Raw genomic sequence first — 15,643 nt, 5'->3', positions numbered from 1 at the left:
ACTTTTTTCCCTCACTGTACACTCAATTAGTATTTGGTAGCATTGCCTTTAAATTGTTTAACTTGGGTCAAACGTTTTGGGTAGCCTTCCACAAGCTTCTCACAATAAGTTGGGTGAATTTTGTCCCATTCCTCCTGACAGAGCTGGTGTAACTGAGTCAGGGTTGTAGGCCTCCTTGCTCGCACATGCTTTTTCAGTTCTGCCCAAACATTTTCTATAGAATTGAGGTTAGGGCTTTGTGATGGCCACTCCAATACCTTGACTTTGTTGTCCTTAAGCCATTTTGCCACAACTTTGTAAGTATGCTTGGGGTCATTGTCGATTTGGAAGACCCACCAGTCCCTCCTGCAGCAAAGCACCCCCACAGCATGATGCTGCCACCCCCGTGCTTCACGGTTGGGACGGTGTTCTTCGGCTTGCAAGCAACCCCCTTTTTCCTCCTAACAAAACAATGGTCATTATGGCCAAACAGTTCTATTTTTGTTTCATCAGAACAGAGGACATTTCTCCAAAAAGTACGATCTTTGTCCCCATGTGCAGTTGCAAACCGTAGTCTGTCTTTTTTATGGCGGTTTTGGAGCAGTGGCTTCTTCCTTGCTGAGCGGCCTTTCAGGTTATGTCGATATAGTACTCGTTTTACTGTGGATATAGATACTTTTGTACCTGTTTCCTCCAGCATCTTCACAAGATCCTTTGCTGTTGTTCTGGGATTGATTTGCACTTTTCGCACCAAAGTACGTTAATCTCTAGGAGACAGAACGCGTCTCCTTCCTGAGCGGTATGACAGCTGCGTGGTCCCATGGTGTTTATACTTGCGTACTATTGTTTGTACAGATGAACGTGGTAACTTGAGGTGTTTGGAAATTGCTCCCAAGGATGAACCAGACTTGTGGAGGTCTACAATGTTTTTTCTGAGGTCTTGGCTGATTTCTTTTGATTTCCCCATGATGTCAAGCAAAGAGGCACTGAGTTTGAAGGTAGGCCTTGAGATACATCCACAGGTACACATCCAATTGACTCAAATGATGTCAATTAGCCTTTCGGAAGCTTCTAAAGCTATGACATCATTTTCTGGAATTTTCCAAGCTGTTTAAAGGCACAGTCAACGTACTGTATGTAAACTTCTGACCCACTGGAATTGTGATACAGTGAATTATAAGTTAAATAATCTTTCTGTAAACAATTGTTGGAAAAATGACTTGTGTCATGCACAAAGTAGATGTCCTAACCGACTTGCCAAAACTATAGTTTGTTAACAAGAAATGTGTGGAGTGGTTGAAAAACAAGTTTTAATGACTCCAACCTAAGTGTATGTAAACTTCCGACTTCAACTGTAGGCATGTCTTACCTTGCTTCAACGTAGCCTAGCCAAAATCAGACCATATCCAGAGGCAATTATTTTATATGAACTTTCTTTCATTGTCCAGTAGCTAAAGGCACAATCATAGTCATATAAGAAACCCATGCTAGTTGTTGCATATTAGATCTCCCCTCGTTCTAAATTTCGAACTGATATTTTCATCTCTGTCACATGAAACCGCTCGCATTTGCGATGCGCCTTTGACAACTGTGTTTTCCCGCTAATTGCATTATGGAACGAACATTCATCCATAGCCTACTGCCTTGCATGCATTGCTGCTCTTATAATATGAAGAAATCATAGTTTATGAACATTTTAAGCTAAACATTCTGATCTATCGTCCCACAACTGTTCCAGAGTCTGTTTGGAATAGGCTATTTCTTTCTCGAAAAGCTGACCAATAGAATAGGTAAACTTTTCTACTATGGGGGATAGTAGATTGACATAGGCTAGTGATTTTGCTGTTCGTTAATCGTGTTGTTGGCTAAGGAAAAGTAAATGTGGACAGTTATTCTAGCATCTTCAAAGTGTGCATCAGAATTAGGTAAGAAGGACCGCACATCGTTGCATCCTCGACTTGCATGTTCTGTTAATATGAATTAACGTAATCAAATGTGATTTATTTCAGTGCTCCATGGGTGGATGCCCTCATGCTCCGTGGATGCCCTCAAATGTCCGCTAAATTAAGATACTGCCGGTCAAATGTCCGACGCCACATTTTCCTAACGGAAACCCTGGTAAGATAGCAATTCTCAGATTCTCCATGTATGAATTACACATTGACACATCCTGCCCAAAGCGGGCGGTAAAAAAAATACTTAACAGTTGCTAAAGTTACGGAGCATGTCTATAACCCATAGGAAGTCCCACCCAGTTGACTACTTAGAAATGATGAAAGTCCTCAATGGCGTTGTCCATGCTAAAACTGGCTTTTGGGCACTAGAGTCCTCTATCTATCTCTATGGCTACAGGTCAAATGTTCAGTAGGTCTAGGCATAGCTGCGGGAAGTAGGTGTGCTGAGGGTGCTGCAGCACCCCCTGATAGAAAAACAAATAATAATAATAATACAAATATTTACTTGTCAGAAGAGCTGAGAAAAATACTCCTCAGCATACCTCCCCACAGCCAAAGCCATGTACATTACCAGCATCCCATAACTTCTCTCTTTGCTTAGGTGGGGTGAAAGAGTAGCCTAGTTCATGCAAGTAACAGGGCCCCCTTTAAAGCGACACCATGCTGTCATCTGAAGGCCGGGGCTGCTGGGATTGAGTAGTCTGTATGCAATGCCTGAGATGTTAGGGGTTTAGATAGGCCTCCTCCAGTTGTGAGGGAGATCCGACAGCTGCCTGAAAATACCACCCCCTCAATCCCAGTTCCCCTCCATGCTGCCCTTGTAGAAACAAAAGGGACAGCTATCAAGAACCATTTTATTTCAATAATTCATATATTTTAGAGAGGAACGCACGCAAATGTGTGGTTTGTTATTTGATTCAAGCCATTAATGCCTAAATGTCATTACTGTATCTACAGTATATTTCAGCATACAGTCAGAAGCTAGGCCTTCATGATCACAGCTTTTATAGCAACCAGCAAGGATGGATTTCATCCAATGACCTACTTTACAGAAATTGTTTTTGCCCTTTCAACTATTATGTCCCCATCCTCAAATGTCATCATGGCAAATTAACCCTTTGCTGTCTTGAGTTGATAGGACGAATTGTTGTGACAAATACATATGTATTCAATTAATATATTTTCCAAACAATTAGGAAAATAACTAAAATCGTTGCTGGGATTTTTCTCACATTCGATTGTATATTATGGTATCCCCAAGATCTATAACTACAGTATTACCAATACTGCATTAAAAGTATAATATAATACATCTGAATATAAGGATTAAGAAGATACAATATTTGTCACAATCATCTATTTTTTTCTCCTAAGCCTGCAGGCTAGGCTAAATCGTCTAACATGGTAGGATATGGAATGGCTGCAAAATAGCATGCACATAATAAAATGCGCGTGCCAATGAGTATTCCAATGACATGAGCGCATGAACGGTTTACAATGGGTTCAATTTCTTATGACCAATTACCGTGCCTTTGTTTATTATAGCAGTGCAAGTGGTGACATTGCATTGGTATGAATGGACCCCCTCCTCCTCAGATGGACTATGCTAGCTGTAGCTAGCAAGCTAACTGTGTAATCCCCACTGCTAGCTTATTCAGCCATGCATTGCCGGTCTAGATTTTACATACCATTTTGTAAAAGTATAAGCATTTAAAACACTATACTCACTGTAATGCGTGGGATATTTTTCTTTCCCTGGTACCCGGACATCTTAGCGGCGCGTTGTCAGCCTCCTCGATTATGGTAGTCACCTCACTGATGTTAGCTAGACCGCTAGCAATGAAAGGAATGGATGCTCGGATGGGTTGAGAACAGTCGACGCCCAGACAAAATTGTGTCTGCAGCTATCGCCTGCAACAGAACCAAGGACTAAATTCGTCAAATAGCTCTATCCGTTCCAACGTCCAACGAGGTTTGCTAAATGAACCTAAAAGGTCTGACAGTCTTTCCTCACGTTCCAATGCTGAGCCAAGCCTGCCAGACAGTCAGTCACCAAAAGGGAGCGAGAATATAACCGGTGATGAGGGCCATGGCCACCGTGCATGCGCAATGTCCCACCCTGCTCCCATCTTCGCTCTCCAGCTCACCTGCTACAGGCCAAGTCTGGAGCATGAGAGAAGAAGGAGTGACACTAACGCTCATTTGACTTGTCTGAAACAATGCAACTTCCTTTATATAGAAAGGACAAGCAAAGTCAAAAGGGCTGTGTGTGTGTTTGTGTGTCACGAATAACCCTAACCTGTATAATCAAGTTGTGCATGGTCACCATGAATGTAACCTGTGTTACTAATGGAATGAGGAAAAGGCCAACACACTGATGTTCCTATACCAACTCTATTGTGACAAGGTACTGTCAGGTTTAAAGTTTAACCACCACCTTTGATCAAAACCAATTAAGTGTTTATTTAGTAATATACATAATGTGTGTGGAAGCCTTATGGATTACATGCTGTTATTTTCCACTAAACAATATGAAAGTGATGTGCATGTTGATTTAATTCATTCCTTAATAAAAAATAGCTATTTCATTTATTTCTTACAAATAAAATGACACAAGTAAAGGAGGCCATTCACTTGTATAGGCCCAGCTAGTCTGGCTAACACCTAACTCTAAGTCCTCCTGACTTCAAAGTCTGGAAAGGCTATTTTGATGTTGTCATCACGATGCATCTATAACAAAGAGGATGTGCTTTTTTACTGATTGGTTCTCCTCTGTCTTTCTCACTCAAACACCAACATGGACAAGCAAACACAGCCCCTAGCGCCCCCTTCCAATACAGAAAATTGGATTTTCAAATCCAAACAACTTGGTCTCAAACCCCAGGAAAAAAAACACACAAAAAAAACATACCACCACCTTCAACATCAGAACACCTGCGGTTAGCCAATCAAAATGTCTGAAATCCCCAAACCCCTCCTCTGTTGCCATGGATTTACAATGAGGTATTTGTGGTTTTGACTAGATAGTACCGGTTTACAGTTTATGTCAGAATTGACTTTTAGTATTAGGTTAGAATTTACTCAGCAGCTTAGGATAATTAATGTAGCAGGTTAGGATAATTAGGTTATGGTTAGGAAAAGGTTAGGGTTAGCTAAAATGCAAAAAAAGCAACTTCAATTTGACATAAACTGTATCCCGGCTAGCCATGACCGGTATTTGTCCCTCTCATGGAATATACAATAATCAATGGATACATGAATGGGATGAACCAAGAGGGATCTCTTTCCTACAAAACATTGTTCCGGCATACACACAGACTAAAAAAAAATCACACAGAAATGTAAACATTAATTTAGAGACATTTCATGTTGAAGCTTAAAGGACAGACACGTCCAAATCCAGTACTTTTCTATTTACATAATTATTCCTCTAAGCCTCAACATGAACTGCTCCGTAACGTGGTAAAAGGGGTAAATTGACATTATTTAGGCCTACATGACAGACAAAACGGCGACATACCTTGCTTGCAACAATCTATAACCTTTCACCGATATTAAGATCAATGCGAAATGGTCAATTTGACCCATATTATTGATTTAGTGCATCACTGTTAGAAAATATGGAGAGAATGCACTGTTACTTCTACCCAGTCCATGCTGTCTAGGTTCAATAACATCAGACAATAATGTGTGACCTCTGCACATGTCCTTGCTATTCTTTGTACCTTTCATGCATCAAGATACAGAGCACATCATGCATCAAGATACAGAGCACATCATGCATCCAGGTCAGCAATGTAAAGCCGCCAAAGAGACAAATTGACACTAATCTATCACCCACCTTCCTCTTCTGTTGACATGCATTTACAAGGAACTCAAATATTTGGAAAGCATCAATCCTCTACTGCTCCACTCATTCTCACTTAAAATGAGGGCACAGACAGTTTATGCCCTCCCGCTTTTTCCTATTCAAAAGGTTTTAATATGCTCTTCCCACTTATACCCCCCTTAGTAGGAGGGGGTTTCACAAAAAGCAATGTTATTTCCATAATTTTCTTTTACAACGTGATGTGTTTTACAATACATTTCTGGTCTGCATTTTCACCTTTCAAAAACATGAAAAACACTTATTGAGAGTACTGTGGTTCATTTCTCATTTTAATGTCAGTTTTTCCAATATTATTACAATTAATCAAACTACATGGCTGAAACTTCTTGCTTCTAGAATATTTTTTTTACAAGCATGTTCAATGAATTCCTGAGGGCCCTGCCCTCCATACAAACAAGAAAAGCATCTTTCAGTTTGTATTTTGGATTATCAGAAAATAATAACATAACAATGATAATGTGCATACTTATTCTGCCTTACAAACAAGGATGGACTTCACAATTTTAATGAAAGCTATGACAACCTTTGGCATCTCGTGAATTATACTACGTAAATGCCAATTACAAACTAAAGGCATGCATGCAATGGGAGTTACTTTGAGTTGGTACAAACCAAGAAGAGGCACAAAAAAACAATCCAACTCAGAAAAAATAAAACACTCATGTCATCACACCTATCCCCATTGCCCACCAACCTTCCCCCTAATACAATACAAAACCCAAAATCACCAAGCAACTCAATACAGTGGTGAAGTGCTGGTTCTATATAGTCACTTTCCCAGGAGTTCCTGGGATAATTACCTAGCGTGATTACCTAGTGTGATGAAAATAAAACATGCCAAAAAACAGTCCTTTATCAGATTTCATAATTCTTAAAATAGGTCAGTGTTAAACATATATACAAAAAGCATTGCTTACATTGCCATAATAAGGTAGATAATGTCTACCTATGGGGACTGGCTGAATAGATCCCATGCTTACACAAAATGTTCCCCATAAGAATCATGAAAATCTCAAAATAGATCACCAAAGGACATGTCAAAACAAGGTAGATGACTTATCAGAGCTGGAGATAGGAGGGCATGTCACTGTTTGAGTTAGTCTAACCCTATAGTTCAACTTGTCCAATAATTGAGAGATCAGTGTCAGTGGTAACTTTCCAATGCAATGAAAGCGCTGAGATGAAAAGATATCTATATTTGGCACTATGCAGTAGTCATTTGTGGCCAGTTATATCATAAGTCTGCTAATACATCCAACTCAGTATGGTGCCTGGACCTATACACTGGATCTCACTCTGAGGGTGTGTAACCACACAGGAAAACTTTGATTCAAAGGTTTCTAGAATCAGCTTGAAAAAATAAATAAGATATGACAAAAGAAAGGAAGAATGTGTAGCATTGACACATTTGAGTTGCTGAACAGCAGGCAGGTTGTGTATATTTGTATCTACTATACTATATCTACTGTACATAAAAATGACATCTTCATTCAAACTTTCCCCTTCTCCTTACTACTACAGTACTCCACCATGTACTGTAGAGCATTTAGATGTGCTACTCTTTCTGCATCAACACCCCCATCTGTATAACTATTTGCTAGGATGTTTTCCTGATAATCAATGGAAACCTGCAGTAGCCACTAGTATTAATATTCACACCCTTTCACCAAGAGACCACCCCCTTTAGAGAATATTGTTTGGGGCTACTAAAATATGACAACAATTAGGTATAACTAGAATAGGGTGGAATACAACAAAACTTCTCCTGAATTAAAGTCTGGGCTAAAAAGTATTCCAAACTCATTGCAATAAAAAAAACTGAACAACAATACCACTTGATTCAGTCACTGCAACTCTTGAAAGGTGTACTTCAGATATGGAGCTTATTTTTGGTTCAGGTGCAAGTCACTATGCAATTAACTGATTTGGAGTAAGGAGCAGGAAGATAAACACTCCTAGACTTCTCACAGCACAATCTCTGTCTAAGCTAAGGCATCTATATGGAAATCTCAGAGATTCCCAAACATTCAGGCCCCCTGCCATCCAATACCAGCCACCTCAGTGTTTGTGCAGTACAGGATTTCAATAGCTGAATTGAGAATAATTTGTTACAAAAGTACCACACTCAGGTTCAGGCAGGGGCTGTGAACTATTATGGGTTGCTAGTGGTCATTACTGTCCGATGGTACAGTTCGCACTGTGCCCAATCTGTATCAAAAGGTAAAGGTTCCCAAACATTCACGAATCGTGAACCTTCCAAAAGCACCCAACATAAAAAGACTGGGGTGAGTCAGTGTTAAATAAAGTGGTAAAAACGTATGAAAAAAATCTGAGTTGAAAACAGAATATAGAATGGATGAATAGAACGGAAAAGGGAGGTGGAAGCTAGCTAGGTGTACAATGGATGCAGAGGAAAAGAGGACCTTATAGCACAACTATTTTTTCGACAAGACAATTTTGATGCGACTTCCAGGCACTGCTTTAGTTTGGTTTTAGAAAGAGCTGGTGGAAGGCGTGGTGAGTCTCTTTCCAATGTAGACCCTAAGGAGAGAATAAGTACAGCATGACAATGATTCAACAGCAGACATAATCTACACTGAACAAAAATATAAACACAACATGCAACAATTTCAAAGATTTTACTGAGTTACAGTTCATATAAGGAAATCAGTCAATTGAAATAAATTAATCAGGCCCTAATCAATGGATTCCACATGAATGGGTATACAGATATGCATCTGTTGGTCACAGATACCTTTAAAAAAAAAGAGGTAGGGGCGTGGATCAAAAAACCAGTCAGTATCTGGGGTGACCACCATTTGCCTCATGCAGCGCAACACATCTCCTTGGCATAGAGTTGATCAGGCTGTTGATTGTGGCCTGTGGAAAGTTGTCCCCTCCTCTTCAATGGCTGTGTGAAATTGCTGGATATTGGTGGGAACACGCTATCATACACGTCAATCCAGAGCATCCCAAACATGCTCAATGGGTGACATATTTGGTGAGTATACAGGCCATAGAAGAACTGGGACATTTCAGCTTCCAGGAATTATCATGCTGAAACATGAGGTGATGGTGGCGGATGAATGGCACGACAATGGGCCTCAGGATCCCGTCATGGTATCTCTGTGCATTCAAATTGCCATCGATAAAATGCAATTTTATGCCTGCCCATACCATAACCCCACCGCCCCCATGGGGCACTCTGTTCACAACGTTGACATCAACAAACCGCTTGCCCGCATGACGCCATGCACGATATCTGCCATCTGCCTGGTACAGTTGAAACCGGGATTAATCCTTGAAGAACACACTTCTCCAGCGTGCCAGTGGGCATCGAAGGTGAGCATTTGCCCACTGAAGTCGGTTATAACGCCGAACTGCATTCAGGTCAAGCACACAGATGAGCTTCCCTGAGACAATTTCTGACAGTTTGTGCAGCAATTCTTCAGTTGTGCAAACCCACAGTTTTATCAGCTGCCCAGGTGGCTGGTCTCAGACGATCCCGCAGGTAAAGAAGCCGGATGTGGCGTGGTTACACGTGGTCTGCTGTTGTGAGGCCGGTTGGACGTACTGCCAAATTCGCTAAAACAATGTTGGAGGGGGCTTATGGTAGAGAAATTAACATTCAATTATCTGGCAACCGCTCTGGTGGACATTCCTGCAGTCAGCCTGCCAATCGCACACTCCCTCAAAACTTTAGACATATGTGGCATTATGTTTTTTTATTTATTTTTATTTTACCTTTATTTAACCAGGTAAGCCAGTTGAGAACAAGTTCTCATTTACAACTGCGACCTGGCCAAGATAAAGCAAAGCAGTGCGATAAAAACAACAACACAGAGTTACATATGGGGTAAAAAAACATAAAGTCAAAAAAAATATATACAACAGAAAATATATATACAGTGTGTGCAAATGTAGCAAGTTATGGAGGTAAGGCAATAAATAGGCTATAGTGCAAAATAATTACAATTAGTATTAACACTGGAATGCTAGATGTGCAAGAGATTATGTGCAAATAGAGATACTGGGGTGCAAAAGAGCAAAATAAATAACAATATAGGGATGAGGTAGTTGGGTGGGCAAATTTCAGATGGGCTGTGTACAGGTGCAGTGATCGGTAAGGTGCTCTGACAACTGATGCTTAAAGTTAGTGAGGGAGATAAGAGTCTCCAGCTTCAGAGATTTTTTGCAATTCGTTCCAGTCATTGGCAGCAGAGAACTGGAAGGAATGGCGGCCAAAGGAGGTGTTGGCTTTGGGGATGACCAGTGAGATATACCTGCTGGAGCGCAGACTATGGGTGGGTGCTGCTATGGTGACCAATGAGCTAAGATAAGGCGGGGATTTGCCTAGCAGTGATTTATAGATGGCCTGGAGCCAGTGGGTTTGACGACGAACATGTAGTGAGGACCAGCCAACAAGAGCGTACAGGTCACAGTGGTGGGTAGTGTATGGGGCTTTGGAGACAAAACGGATGGCACTGTGATAGACTACATCCAATTTGCTGAGTAGAGTGTTGGAGGCTATTTTGTAAATTACATCGCCGAAGTCAAGGATCGGTAGGATAGTCAGTTTAACGAGGCGAAATAGGAAGCCGATTCTAGATTTAACTTTGGATTGGAGATTCTTAATGTGAGTCTGGAAGGAGAGTTTACAGTCTAACCAGACACCTAGGTATTTGTAGTTGTCCACATACTCTAGGTCAGACCCGTCGAGAGTAGTGATTCTAGTCGGGTGGGTGGGTGCCAGCAGCGTTCGATTGAAGAGCATGCATTTAGTTTTACTAGTGTTTAAGAGCAGTTGGAGGCTACTGAAGGAGTGTTGTATGGCATTGAAGCTCGTTTGGAGATTTGTTAACACAGTGTCCAATGAAGGGCCAGATGTATACAAAATGTTGTGTGACAAAACTGCACATTTTAGAGTGGCCTTTTATTGTCCCCAGCACAAGGTGCACCTGTGTAATGATCATGCTATTTAATCAGCTTCTTGAAATGCCACACCTGTCAGGTGGATGGATTATCTTGGCAAAGGAGAAATGCTCACTAACAGAGATGTAAACAAATTTGTGAACAAGATTTTGAGACATAATCTTTTTGTGCGTATGGAACATTTCTGGGATATTTTATTTCAGCTCATGAAACATGGGACCAACACTTTACATGTAGCGTTTATATTTTTGTTCAGTGTACAAATACTCACACATCCAATTGATTTTCTAGTTGTGTAAGATGGTACAGTCACTCACCCGATACCAAGGGCAAGGATGTGAGATAGGAGTAAGGAGGGGATGAAGACTTTGAGGAAGTCAGCAGAGAAGACACCCCCTTTCTTCATGGCTCCACTCTTTCTCATGCTGAGGGATACTGAGTGTCTGGGGTGCTGGAAGTGGAACTCCCTACAAAAAAAGTAATAAAAATAATCACTGAACATGTTGGCCATTTTGAAACAAATTATATTGGCTTCCTACAGAAAATTATAATTTGTATTATATGCATTAACTTTCTACATGGATTGATATGGAATTGAATACGTTTTGTCTATTTTTGCTATGATTTAGACTACAAGTTTATTTATGTTAGATTGTGTGCAGTGTCTCCTTACTTGGGGGGAATGTTTTCGGGACGACTGGACCAATCTGCAACCCAGTCTGCACCTTTGTTCATCAGGATATCATCTTCTCTGTCTTTCTCTGGGCCTTCCTCCTCTGACTGTAGATGTGGAGAAAGAGAGAGCACACAGGTGAGTGAGCAGAGAGGTACTGTAGGCCTATACTGTAACAGTGATGTCAGGGGCATGGATGGAGGAACAGACACATGAGAGCAGACTGGGTTGTTGTACCTGGCTCCCTCTCCTACTGGACATCTCCACGTCAAAGGTGACCTGCCTGTCATCCTGATCCTGATCTGGACTGGAAGGTCTGTGAGGACTGAGGCACAACACAGGACGAAAATAAACACGCAAATTATACAAACACCCCAACATGGAGAAAATAGCTCAGGGAGTGGGCACACCAAAAACATGACACTCCCTTCCTACCTGTCACAGGAGGAGCTGCTCTGGCTGGACTCATGCTGGGCATCCAGCAGGATCTTCTTCATGTCTGCATTGTGGATAGAGGAGGATGAGGGCACGTGCCCCAACCCCCCTGTCAGACTCTCCTCCACCTCCTCTGGCACCACCTCCAGGGCCTGAGGGGCCTGACTCTCCCCCTCATTCCCATTCCCCGTGTTGGGGTTTGGCAGCAGAGCCTGGTTCCTGTTGTTTCCATTCATCTCCAGCTCTACCCATGACCCTGAAAACACAACCATGAAATGGGGATCAGAGTAAGTGTGGGTATCAGTACAAATGTTGATAATAGTGACATAAGTCCATGGTAAAGATGCAGTGACAAGTTCTCAAATTCGATGCATGGCTTACTGCACCTGCACCAAAACTAAAAAACATTGACATTTTGAAAAGAGAACTTGTAGCACTGTTGTTTTATTATGTGGCTATTGTGATTCAAATGAGCAAGCTGGAGAAAGAAGGCAGTGGTACTTCGGAAAAGGCCAAATAGCTGCTGTAAGTGCTTGCAATTAAGTGACGTGGTCAACAAAGACAGAAAACATCATGACACAAAAATACTTACTGACGCTGAATGGAGATCTAGGCTATAGATCCTGAAATCAGCAGACATTTGCATTTCAGGTTGGTCTATAGCAGAGAGCCCCTGGCAGAGCAATTCATCCCTTCTGCTGTTTAGGACCCTTTATCTCAGATGCATGAGACCTGTGCTTTGTCTGGCACTCAGCCACTCACAGTATGTGTAAAGCAAAGTCACTGTATGGAACATACAGCAGTGCATGTTAACAAGGAGAGCCATGGTGGATGGCTGCCCTACACTCTTGAGGATTAGGCCTAACTCCATATGCACGAAAGCAGAATCATTTTGTAAAACAAAAAATAGACATGGATGCAAGGGTTTTAGATGTCAAAGACACCGGTAGAGGTTATTTGTAAAAAAAAGGCTTAATGTGCATATTATTGAAACAAGTGACGCCATGAATAAAAACAAACATACTGCACTTCAGGAGAGTTCAGTTTAAAACATGGCACTGGACTCTAAGTCTAGCCTGCTTTAAGCTGCAACTTTGGAACAAAGCATGCTCTCAGTCTTCGCTCAAGTCATAAACAAGCTCCCATGCCTATTAAAGAGCAATTCCACCACTTTTCATATTCATTATCTCCAGCACAATACCAGTGTCTACATATGTGAAAACAGTGTGTTTCTATGATCTGTGGTTAAAAAGATAAGGTCCTAAAAAATGCTTCTCTGTGACATCTCAAAGGTAGTAAAAAAACAGTGATTTTCAAAACCTGCAATGAGTTTCTAGCCAGAGGGAGGGTATTTTCTTGGTCCCGACATCACCGTGAATCTCTGTGTTTGAAAGTCAATATTTTTATACACACGTCAGAGGAAAAATCCCACCCCGCTTTAGGCGGGCTGTATTTTTCCACTGTACACATCTTGTAAACTCACACCTGGGTTTAGCTCATGTGGTTATCCTCTGCTCTCCTGACCATCAGGTCACACATACACACACGCATGTTCTTATCATAGCCTACTCCTTGCTCGGGCAGGCTGCATTTTTTCTCTATTCCCATACATAGTTATCGCTGTTCTCACAATATTCTGCAAGCCTCTCACTCCCCTTCCCTGTGTGGGGACATCTGTTTTTGAAACTGGTCTCCTGTTATTGGTTTCAACGTTTTGCACTTCTGCTTGCCTAATTAGACACAAATACTCTGTTGCTGGGCAAATATGTATCTTATATAAGCACATTTGATTAACTCTCTAAGCTCTAGTCTACTAATAGTCATACATTATTAGTTTAACAGAGGGTGACATTTTAGTAATATCTTACTCACACATTTCTTTATCAGGACATCAATTGGAATTGGGTGGCCTAAATTCCACTATGCCAGTGACGTTATGTGGTTCCATTTCCAATACAGGTCCCCTTACATAATGTGCATATTCTATTAAATGTAGAACGTTAAAATAGTAACACAAGAGGAATAAAATACACAAGAATGAGGCTATATATAAGGAGTGCCAGTACCAGATCAATGTGCAGGAGTAAGGTCCATTATCTGTAGTAGTATGCCTATTATATCATTCATAATTTACCACGATCTGTTTTTTTTGTCTATAAATAAACACACTATCCAGTGCATCCAGCCGATAGCCTACATTTCATAATGATAGTGGTACTGCCTCTCACAGCAGCCTGCCCGAATGGAATCCAGACTGCTCCAACACAGGGAGGGAGGAGAGTTATGCAATCTCTGGAAGCTAAGCTAAAGCATCAAATCAAAGCTCCATTCCCCACACCCCTGTCTGTTAACCAGTTTAGCCTGAGCCACATCCAACTCACTAAACCTCTTCTAGGACTTTCCCAGTGCATGCTACTAGAAACAGACTGTATCGCCATACTTTACAAAGGGACAGAGCCTCAGGGACAGAAAGTACTATACAAGGACACCGATAACAAAAACATATACCATCTTAATCTTGTGCTTTTTCCTCCAAAGTGGACTGTTTTGGCAGTTTTGAGACTGCATCTGATGGTCATATGAATATTGAGTCTGTTCAGCATACAGTAATTGTCATTGGGGTGGAAGTAGGTTATATGCCTATTGCGTTATCAAGTACTTCAATGTTAGGTATACATTTGAAATCGTTTTATTTGTATTACTGATTAGATTGATACTAAAGATAGGCTAGTCAATCTTATGAGAAAGCCTAAGGATATGGTATGATGACGACACTCAGTATCACTGAGTATTATGGGCATTTGATGGGCCTATAACGTTAGTTGTTCAGATAATTTTTACTCTAGAATTAATTATAATTTTTAATCTAGAATTTACATTGTCTAGTAGTCAGTGGTGATGCTTTGCATTCTTTCCACAGTAGACAAGCAGTTCCAAAGCATTCTGTTCGCCTTGTTGTGGATTCAGATAATCGACAATTCATGCAGTGGAACACACTCTATAAACCAAAAATCCTTATGAATAGCTGGAAATTGAGTTAAGTAAATACATTACACAACTAAAAACGGAAAATTGGCTCTGATTCGGCAAATTTGTATTTATGTTCTCATTTTATTTTGACTTGTTTTGATATGGGTTAAGCTCGCCCCAAGGCAAACTAGCGTTTAGTTATCCACGGTTGGTTGAAATCCTGTCACTCAAATATTTAAAGTAAATCCATTGGATCAGCAAAGTTGACGTACGGTCAATATTACGCCCTACTACCCGCCCTGTGGAAGCAGAGGAAATTCCAATAGAGACAACTTTTGCTATATCCTTTTGATTATAAACACATACCACGAAAAGCAAGCCCATTCGTTGCAAATGTATTTAAAACTTTTGAGATTGTTCGAAAAGGATTACAATTATACTTACCGTTGAGGCCAGGCTCCTCGTTATTGTTTTGCTGAGGAGCGGTGGACATGTTGCCTTCCGTATTTAGTGTTCGTCAATATGCCGTAAGCGATGGCGCGCGGAAGCGCATCATATATGAATGGCCCGGAGGGAGACTTTTCACAATTATTTCGTAAACTTTAATTTGTTGTCCAAACTATGCAAGAAAACAAATAAACAGGGAAAACAATATAATGCATATTGTTTGGGCACAAATTGAGTATGTGTAGTCTAGCACAAATACCAATCATATTTGACTTTGTATGTTTGCAATGCATATTCCTTTTATTTCGCATCTCAATATTCTGGTCTCCTCGCTTTCTTTAAAAAAATAATGTAATGTTGCTT

At 40.9% G+C, this 15,643-nt stretch overlaps 2 protein-coding genes across 2 annotated transcripts in view; both read right to left on the bottom strand.

Moving 5' to 3' along the window:
- Positions 1-4,081, bottom strand: part of LOC121530854 (dihydropyrimidinase-related protein 2) — a 34,012-nt gene extending 29,931 nt beyond the window's left edge. The window contains exon 1 of the mRNA XM_041836144.2: positions 3,663-4,081. Within this exon, the coding sequence (XP_041692078.1) occupies positions 3,663-3,704 (42 nt within the window). The 5' untranslated portion in view covers positions 3,705-4,081. The remainder of the gene's footprint in view (positions 1-3,662) is intronic.
- Positions 4,082-6,074: 1,993 nt separating this feature from the next.
- LOC121530856 (BCL2/adenovirus E1B 19 kDa protein-interacting protein 3-like) lies at positions 6,075-15,384 on the bottom strand. The gene is made up of 6 exons (XM_041836146.2): positions 15,278-15,384; positions 11,864-12,119; positions 11,666-11,753; positions 11,429-11,535; positions 11,073-11,222; positions 6,075-8,364 (listed from the first exon to the last, which is right to left on the bottom strand). Exons 1-6 carry the CDS (start codon positions 15,324-15,326, stop codon positions 8,316-8,318), a joined length of 699 nt encoding a protein of 232 aa, XP_041692080.1. The 5' UTR covers positions 15,327-15,384; the 3' UTR covers positions 6,075-8,315.
- Between the last annotated feature and the right edge of the window lie 259 nt (positions 15,385-15,643).

The sequence above is a fragment of the Coregonus clupeaformis genome, chromosome 18, assembly GCF_020615455.1.
Source record: "Coregonus clupeaformis isolate EN_2021a chromosome 18, ASM2061545v1, whole genome shotgun sequence".
Taxonomy (NCBI): Eukaryota; Metazoa; Chordata; class Actinopteri; order Salmoniformes; family Salmonidae; genus Coregonus; species Coregonus clupeaformis.
This window is presented reverse-complemented; position numbering and strand designations above follow the sequence as displayed.